Consider the following 10,113-nt stretch of genomic DNA (forward strand, 5'->3'; position numbering starts at 1 on the left):
GTCTGTGATTTTGGTGGCCTCCAGAGAAACAAACCGCTTTAAGCATCAGCCAGGTGACTGTCAATATAGCACCTGGCTCTGCTAACTAGCTCAGGGGATCCCAGGCATGCCCTCATGCCACATGGGGCATGGATATGGGTATCATGGTCTGTTGTGGCCAAAATATCCCCCAAAGGGGACTGAGTTCTGACTAAACATTTGTGAGAAAGGTAGTTGAGTATGTTAATCTGAAGTGAAGCAGAAGGTAGGGTAGGGGGATACCTTAGAGACTAATTTAATTCATTCAGTTGCCCAGTGTAGACAAAAACTAACCTATAAGGTGCCACCCTAACCTGCTTGCATATACATTTGTGATTTATGAGCAGAGCTGAGACATGGCATTTTCAATTCTAATAAAATCTAAACAAGGCAGTATAGAAATATAAATGAGTTTTGTTCAACTTTATCCTTATTTACCTACCTTCCCTTTTTTGATACATGTGTTGATTGTATCTAAAAGGTCTGCGTGGTTTTTATCACTTTTTGGTAGTTCAGTAAGTTCTTTTCCTATAAGCTCTCCCTTGTGATACCCCATCATGCGTTCAAAGGCTGGATTGACATACTGTCAAAAGAAGTTCTTTGATTTTAGTTAAAGATGAGAAATAGGAAAGCATTTATGCAAAATACATAAATATCAAAACATTTTGATAATAAAACAAAGTGTTGTACCATGCATTATACCAACAGCTATTTCTGTTATAAAAATGCACATAGTATAGCCCACAGTTTGCTTCTTACCAGAGCAAGCATTTTTCGTCAAGGCCTGACCTTGCTCCCATTGAAAGTCTGTAGGATTCTGGATGGGTTCTAACACATGGATGATGTGTGAAGAAGCAGAAATAAATCAAGGGATTATATAGGTCGTACACCAGTGCAGAATTTGGCCTGAGATCTTTAATTAAAAAACACCCACACTCAACCTCTCTTCTTCTTATTCAATACACTATAATCAAGGCTGAGTGATCTATTCATAGCAAGTAATAGGCTTGGCAAATTTAACCACTTTTCCTGTTCGCCAGTTATCCATAAACAGAATTCCCTCCTCCCTTCTCATTTTTCTTTCAGGTGCTTTTTTTTTAACAAAAGCTTGCTATCTATATTTTTTCCAACACTGGATATTTTAGGCCTCTGGGCATATTTACTGTTATTAAGTGTTCCCATCAGCTGCGCTTTCCATTTTCTCCCAGAGGTGAAATTCAGACCTATGCAGAAGGCCAGGTAAAAGCCCATGGTATCCCTAAAATCTAACTTAAGATGTCAAAATAGGTGAGGTTTAAGTATTACCTAGGCCCCACACTGTCTTGGGCGAGTTTCACTGGATATGGAATGGGACTAGTCACTTTAAGTGCACAGTAACCTCTTTCCTGTTTGGATGACAGAAATATATATGCAAGTAGAAATAGAAAGGAAAACAAAAGTTTCAAGATGCCCATGAAAAAGACTGTGTAACTTTCAAGTAAATACAAGTGAGCATTTGAGACAGAGGCATAGTGTGGAAAAAATGTGCCCTACACAACTGTCTTTCACCCTTCCACACCCTCCCTCCTCCTTCAGATTGCAGGCATAGGAACAAAGCAGAGAGCCATTGCAGTACATGCGTAGAGGGCAAAAAAAGAAGCTGAATTTGGCAGTAGCAGGAAACTCCATTGGTGCTCTCTAAAACTGCACATTTCAGAATGCCTTGCACCCTATGACGCCCACTCCCTGTGCCCACAGCTTCGTGGAGCCCGAAAGTGCCAGCAGAGTGAGGCAAGGGAACAAGCAGCACGGAAAGGTTGTAGTGAGAGGCCCTGGGGATCTGCCCTCTCTCTCTCGTCCCATCCTATCCCCTTCCAGGCAGCATCTGTAGGTTCACCTACCCCAAGTTATGCTACTGATTTCAGATATTTTTGCTATGTGTAGATTCTTACAAGCAAACAAATTGAAACACTCATGAAAGTTTTCATAAAGCAAAAAAAAGCTTATGACTACTGCTTACGCAAATCTGTGCTTTTTTACTTCAAAGAATGTCCTCAACTTTTTATTTTTTTTTGGTCATATTTGCTGTGATCTGCATAAAGGGCAGTGAGTAGGTGGTCAATGCTATTTCCTGTGAAAATAGCAAATTGAGTGCTGGTGCTACTGGTCAAATTACAAATTGCACAACAATAGTATACTGGCATGTTTCTGGTGCTTGTAGTGTATCACATAAAAATTTCACATGTCGATTTGCCCTGCTAGCTGTAACAACAAGAATACTCATCGAGGAGTCATGAGGCAAGACAGCAAAAGGGAGGAACCATAGGAAAAAGAAAAAAAAATGTCTTGTCAATCATTCAGGTACTGTCTGTTTCAGCCTGAAGCCATTACTAGGCTCTTGTTTATTGGTGTGCCCCATCCTCACACTTCTAATATCAAGTGCCATGTAAGTGGAAAATAGTTGCACAGAGCATTTGACTGGACAACAACAAAAAATACATTTTTTGTTAAGGTAAAAAAGTAGTACTTAACTCTCAAGGACATCTTGTTCTCTTATTGCCTCAACACTGGATAGACTGTAAATGTACTCCTTGAGTAGTATTTTTTCAGATCTGATTTTCCTTTCTCAGCTTTGTACTTAAAAATAAAAGCATAACTAAAAATCCTGGGGATGACTTAAATCAAATTTCTGCAGGGTCAGCGAATGGAAGGCCTTAAAATGCAGCCAATGCTAACATGCAAAATACAAAAACAAGCAGGTCGTTCTATGTGGTTTCATTGTTCAACCTTTCCAACGATCAGTGAAACTGATGCAAGGAAAGTAAAGAGAAGTGAATAGTGTTTCCCCCCCAGATATTCAAATAAATGATCTTTTCCATACCTGAATAACATGATCTTCGCTGGTTATTTCTATAGCTTCCTGACACTGGTCTAGTGCTGTAAATACTGAATTACAAGCCCTGCAATTAGCAAATGTTTCACATTAGTTTTACTACTATACTTTCCATTGCTAACTGTAATATGGGATTACTTGATGCTTATTAGTAGATGATTCGTGTTAAAAATCTCTTTTGACAAAACCATGCAAATCTTTCTACTATAATCATTATCTCAGGAAATTCAGTTTTCATACGTTTCTGAGACTTAATAATTGTTACTGTTATTTACATTGTAAAATTTATCTTGGCTATTACACCTTTCTAATAGTAGGTTTGTTCTCCCCTCCACCCCTCTCAAACTTACTTTCCATAGCAAACAACTAAAAGTCAACTAATTACTACAGGCTCTTACATCAAGATTAAAGTGTAGTGATCATTAAAAAACTAGTGAGTACAATAATCACTGTAGTTGATACATATAAAAATACCAGTATATTAGAGAAGCCTTCATTACCCACATAGGCTATTGATCAATGTAAACAGAGGAGACTATATAGCTATTTCAAAGTTCTAGTCAGCAAATTATTTTTGGCAGCTTGATTTTTGCATGTCCTAGTCCTTATTACTTCCAGTAAATATTCATGTCAGTTTTCTGTCTCTTCAGCACACCCCTTGAAGTAACATAGAGAGAAAATCCCAGTTTTTCCTAAAAAGGGAATTACCTTACACGATAAAATATATAGAACGTAAAATTGAGCCAAAGCTCAATTCAGCCAGTAGCTATTTACAGGAAAAACTAGGTTTATTCTAACGTGTGGTCTATACTAAAAGAAACTTATTTGGTCTTCTTTGACAAACTACTGCTACTACTCTTATCTATGATTGACTGCAACATATATGCATGTATGTCATGCCAACTCTATACAAATGGTCTAATGAACTCAGCAAAAGTCTTCCCTACTCAACTGTCGTTTTACAGTGGATTCTCTAGTAACCAAAGTAGCATCATAATATGATTCTGTCTCATAACAACTAACGTAGCTCAAAAAGAGTTGGTATCTAAAAAAATGACACAAAATGATTATCTTTCAAGAGAATAAATAGGAATATTATGCAAATACTATTATTCAGACCACAATATTGGATGTGAATAATTTAAATTGCAGCCCAAACTAGCAAAGTCAGAAATTCCCACCTGAAAGGCCCTCGCTCCTAATCAACTTTTTAAAAAAATGCATAATTTTTGAGCATTTACCAGAAACAAGTAGTCCAGTAGAATTAATGTCCAGTTTGAAGAACTGTGCTTTGTTTCTGAAAGTTTGTCTAATGAGCTCTCCCAGCTATACAGCTGGTCCAATAAAAGATATTCCCATTAAAACCTTGCTTCTCATATAGCCTGGACTATTACAGCTACAACAAGACTCTACTACACTTTGATGAAACGTATTTGAAGAAAACAGAAAAAAAGTCAACTAAGCATGAACACTAACACTCATAACACAGTTTGATGGTGTTACTTATTCAGAATTTTATGCCAAACTCATTCAAAACACTAGCTTGCTGGGAAAAATCCTTCCTTCTGAGAAATAGGTTACTATACAAAAGCTAGTTGTATAATTGTGGGCTTAAAAATGTGTGTTAAAATTCAGAGGTTATGTGAAAGATGGTGGTAAATGTAACAAAGTCAGAGGCTCTGCTTACTTGAGGGTAGAGACAGCAGGGACATCACAAGGTGCTGGGGGGGCAGACTACATGATATGTATAGGAATAGGCAACCAGGGACTCATAGGCTGAGAATGCCTATTGTGGGGTTGGCTGCTGAGCCTCACATGAGCAGTAGGGACATTGCTAAGGCAGCAAGGGTTGCAGCAGTAAACTGCCCTGATAGCAACCTGGTCAGCAGGCCTAGAATGGAAATCCCTATAGGTGGCTAGAGAGATATCTGACAGGAAGGGCCAGGGCACAGGAGGTACATAAAGCCAGGGCCTGAGCCCAGGCAGTCAGTGTGGCTTTGCAGGCAGCAGGGAGAAGAGCTCATCTGGGAAGGCCAGAGAGGAGTATCTGGCTGACAGATGGGCTGCCCTGCGACTGCCAGTAAGATGCTTAGACCCATTGGGAAAGTATGCCCCTGTATGGGGAAGAGCTCTGTGGTGAATTGTTTATGTTTAAACCCAGTATGGGAATGGCTTAGTTATAACCTGGGTGCTTGTATTTCAGTTTGAAGTTCAGACCGGTGGTTTGGATGTGGCTGTAGGGGCATGTGAGAAGGCCCCAGCGGGGCACTTAAGAGGCACATTCCAGTTAACCCACAGTGGGTTGCCAGGGGTACACTGGTGTTTTGAGCCCTTGCAGGGGGCTGGGCTCAGGAAGCAGAGTAGGCTTAAGCCAAAGGACAGCAGAAGCCTAGTATGGGAAGGCCAACAGTCCCAGTGGCCAAGAAGCCAAGTCTGGTGCAGTGGGCCTGAGCTAAGGAGCCCAGCTAGAAGAAAGGGGTGGAGGCCAGGAAGGCTAAGGCCCCAATAAGGGCAGAGGTCTAACCAGGGCCGATAAGAGTGACTGACTGATAACATATGAGTCATGTGCATGAGTATGGAGGTAGCTGGAGGTCATGAATAGCCCTTAAGATGATAGGTGCCCTGGGGGCACAGGTGGGCCAAGAGGGCCCACTTAGTGTGTGTGGGGCAGGACTGGGACCAGCAGAGTCTGAGAGAGACCTGCTGGCAAAAAGACAGACAAGGGCTTGACCTGGGACCTCAAGGCAGCCTCCGTTTTCACCAATCAACTCAATACATCAAGGCATGGTAGGAGAGGGAAAAGGAAAGGGACCTAGCAGGCCAGATCAGAGCAGGAGCTGCAAGGGCATCATGGCCTAACTAGGGACTCCAACATGCTACAGTAAGATGCACATTACTAATGTGGAAATAAGTAGAAAAAGCTTAAAGTAGACAGATTTTATGTAATTTAGTTCAAGGAAAATGAATTAAAGAAAATGACTACAGTTTTTTTAAACAATCTAGGTGAAAAAATATCAGTAAATCAGGTAGATTAAATACATGTAGAGACTGACACTACTGGTTTCCAATTTTTATGTGGACTTTAAACCTTCATTAGCTATTTTAAATAAACCTGCAGAGAAGTGTGGCAATCCTTATGAAGGCTGGGTAGATTTGCATGTTTACAGACTAATTAAATCACAGATGTATAGCATAGCCTTATGCTCATTTTAAAGCTTATGCCAGAGGTGGACAAAATATGGCCTGAAGGCTGTATCCATCCCACCAAGAGATTCTATCCAGCCTGCGCCTGCTTCTCTGTAGTAAAATTATCTCTGGACCACCACTGACCCTCTGAAAGCTGGCTTTTCTCTGTCTTCTGTGCGGTAGGTTCAAGCCCCAGTTGGTAGGCAGTTGACCACCACTTCCCAGCCTGTCCTGTCCCCCAGACCCAAAGCAGGGGGTGCTGGGAAGAGGAAGCTTCTGCCTAGGAACCATGTGATGGGAGCAGAGGATTTTGGAACCAACATGGCAGTGAGGGGGGCAGGGTTTGGGGACAGGTGATTTGGCCTTCTGATGTGATGAGGGGGCAGGGATTCTGGGACCAACATGGTGGCAAGGGAGGTGGCATGTGGTGTCGGGTGGGCAAGTCTTCTTATGTCACGGACTGTGTGACAGAGCAGGACTTCTGGTTCCAAGACTGCAAACCTCCCTCCCAAAAGGAGTACCTTTTGGGCAAAGAGAGAGACTTCCCTATGAGGCTAGGGGTGGGACTTCCAGTCCCAAGATGGTGGCCAGGGGGCTGGGCTCCTGTTAAGGGGAGGGGCTTAACAACTTGACAAAAGGCGTATCTTGTAGCCCTCAACAGCTCACCAGAACTCATTAAGTGGCCCTCCAGCCAAAATAATTCCCATCCCTGGTTTATGCTATACATTTCTGATTTAGTTATTCTATAAAGGTGCAAGTCTACCCTGGCTTCTGCGTGACTTCAGACTAACATGGCTAACTACGTCTCTGGAATCTACGTGAGTCGTATTTCCCAGATTCGGGAATTTTTTTTTTGTATTGATAATTAACACTGTTCATGCAGCATGTGTTCATGCTGTATTACCATTCTGTTCTCGGGAACAGCATTTGACATATTAAAGCATCCTAGTTTTGCACTCTCAACAAGGAGGGTATCACCATTAATGGAAAAGAAAACAAAATAAAACAGACCAGGAAATGTGAGGGCATGTTCAGTATGATGACATGTAAGCAATGCCTACTGGGGTTTTTTTTAAGCCTTTGTTCCTTTATTTCTGTATGTTTCTGACAAACATTAGAGGACAGGAGATTCCATTGGTAAAAGGTACAAAAAGAGTAAAGAGGTAACTTTTCTCAGGTAAGAAATTAAGTATGTTAATTGCATATATTTCAGTTCTTGGCATGAATGTAACTTTGCACATGGCTGGATGATAAAAATCTACTATAACACTGTTTGCTAAGTACGAAGCTGGTAATCTTGGAAGTTACATTTTAGTCATCTGAAAAATATTTTCTTTTAATAAACCACAGTATTCCTGTTCTTCTCTGTACCCATTACCCTTAACACAAATGACTGATACAGTGGGTACCATACATTAATTGCTTTGTAAAAGACTAAATTTTGGATAATGTGGATTTTTAATGTTGTAACTGACAGGCCAGAAGCATCACCCAGGAACCAGGACCACTAGAAAGCACACAGTGTAACTTCTGAAAAGTTTCCTTATTACTGTACTTACACCAGAGCTAGCTTTGGTCCAAAATCATGTGAACATCTGACCAATAGTAAAAGAAAATTGCTGGAAGGCTACTGAAACATTCTTCATTCAATAATGCAATTGATAAATAACCCAAATAGACAGTTTTTCACTCAGTGGCTGGTTGAAAACATTAATTTAATAATTTTATCTGCATTTACCTTGTTCTATTCTGTACCGTTTTATTCATTCAAAATGTTTCATCTATTCATGGTTAGAAATTAAACAGAAATCAAATGTCTGATTTTAAAAGATGATTTGAAACTGCTGGCAATTTTGCATGAATAACTTACGATATATACAAATCATGCTTCCCTGTGCAAAGTTATTATGTGTGTACATGATGATAAATTTGCAAATGGGAAAAGTTTGTGCAAGCTCAGACATCATCTTAATATCCCTTGGGAAAACAATGCTGTAAAAAAACATACAATATACGGACATAATTCAGACTCTGTAAATAGCCCAGTTTTGTTCCATCTGGTTCAAGCAAAAGATCAGGTCAGTTAATAAAGAAGTATTGGCGCACACCTTTAGAGAACCCAAATTCACAGAAAAAAATGATTTTTTTTCCTTGTTTTACCACTGAAAAGTACTCCTCCTTGATATTTGTTGAAGAATATTTTTCCTAAAAGTGTGTTATTTATGTAATACAACCAAAAATATGTTTGTGTATACAAAGGCATGTATGTTAAATGTAGAACTAAACATGATTAAGAAAAACTACCATGTAATACAACTCTAATTTTTAATTTTTTACCATGACAAAGCTCTTTACTGAAGTCGATGAAAGTTTCATCGGAGTGAAGAAAGAGACAAATCTTGAGATCTGTAGTTTTCACTCAATCTCAAATGTCAGGATGTCACAGGCAGTGAGAAGATAATAGAACAGATGAACAATAAACTACCTTCTTGGAGTTTTATGATATGCAATCCAGACTCTGATTTGTGATGTACTTTCTCTGAAATTGCCCCCCAAGTGAATTTTATAATTTTCTTATTTTATTTCTACTAGAATAATATATTTATAAACTGACATTTCATCCTGACAGACATTAAGAATGATGCCTTAAAGATACAGCTGGCTTGCAGTTCAGATTCAGGATCAGAGGTCATATTAAGATGGGAGGGAACATAAATATAAGAATTGATAACATTTGTGACAGCTTCTCTAAATGCCAAATATTGTACCTGGAATCCACAGTCAATTAGAAGCATAAAAAAATAATTCCCAGAGTACTGAATAATAAAACTCTAGGTCTGTCTGACTGAAACAATAATATTACTCCTCATTTTCACCACCTTCAGTAAAGTTAAAATACAGATGTGATATATAATAACTGACCAGAGAGATGTCAGAAGGTAAAGTGATATAGGATCAAGAACTCTGTAATTCCAATATTTTATGTTTGTAGTGTCCTGTACTTCTACATACCGTAGTTTGAATTGAGACTGCACTTCCCCATGTTCTAGTTGAATCAATTCATTGTAACAAGCAGTTATGCTGCTATTCTCCACAAATCTCTAAAAAAGAATCAGAGGCAAAACATGAAATAGGTCATTTGCTTTATAACCATTATTTATAGTCTGTTTAAAACTGTTTGTAGCTAATGCTATAATATTTTTCTATTGTACTGACTTTACTTGCCAACACAACATTGCCTAGTGCCATGCACATTTTAAGCAACTGCACATTTTAAACAACTGCACATTTTATCATTTTGTTTTAGGAAACCAGCTAAATAGGTAATGGTAAAAAATAAACATCTGATGCACAACCTATGTTCCAAGAACATTTCAATGTGCATGCCCATCCTTTAATGCTGAATGGAAGCAAAATCTCTTAGAAACACAAATCACTCACAATAAAACCACATGCATTTTCCTCTCCCCCACGTGCCAAATAAACCCCTCCTAATTTGGGGTGTGTATTTTAAGTGAGGAAGCTGATTTCCATAACTTAGTCAGAATGGAGGCACTGGAGTGCTGCAACAGCAGAAGATAATGCTGTGTGTGGTGTATCTTGACCCCTCAGCACTATTATTGAAATACCACACAGTGAAGCACGCTATTGAATGCTGGACACCTTAACTTGGGGTTAATGCTGTGAGTGGTGTCATGAAACCACTCAACAGAATAAAAATGACTTGTGCCATTGAAAGGCATCATAGCATTTTGTTTTGGTGTGCAGTCTCTCCCCCCTGAAGTGGACCTGTAGTTCTAGGAGGGCAGAAACTTTCTGGTTCACCCTGGTGGTATTTTTTGGGAACAGCCCTGATGAACCCATGCACCTCTAAAACATTCCTTTTCAGCTGGCTGTGACATAATGGTCCCCTTAATGCCATTAATTCACTTCCCAGTTTAATGTAAGCCCAACAAGCAGAGTGCTCTGAACCTGATCACGAGCCTTAAGCACACCTGCTTTATGAATAGCAGGTTTCATAGTTTCATAGTAGCTAG

At 39.6% G+C, this 10,113-nt stretch overlaps 1 protein-coding gene across 1 annotated transcript in view; it reads right to left on the reverse strand.

Moving 5' to 3' along the window:
* Nucleotides 1-10,113, reverse strand: part of PDE8B (phosphodiesterase 8B) — a 204,654-nt gene that overhangs the window by 36,597 nt on the left and 157,944 nt on the right. The window contains exons 7-9 of the mRNA XM_019532208.1: nt 9,089-9,177; nt 2,879-2,957; nt 461-601 (exon numbers count right to left, since the gene is read on the reverse strand). Coding sequence (XP_019387753.1) covers nt 461-601; nt 2,879-2,957; nt 9,089-9,177 — 309 coding nt within the window. The remainder of the gene's footprint in view (nt 1-460; nt 602-2,878; nt 2,958-9,088; nt 9,178-10,113) is intronic.

This window comes from Crocodylus porosus, unplaced genomic scaffold (assembly GCF_001723895.1).
Source record: "Crocodylus porosus isolate Cpor-Errol unplaced genomic scaffold, CroPor_comp1, whole genome shotgun sequence".
Classification (NCBI taxonomy): Eukaryota; Metazoa; Chordata; order Crocodylia; family Crocodylidae; genus Crocodylus; species Crocodylus porosus.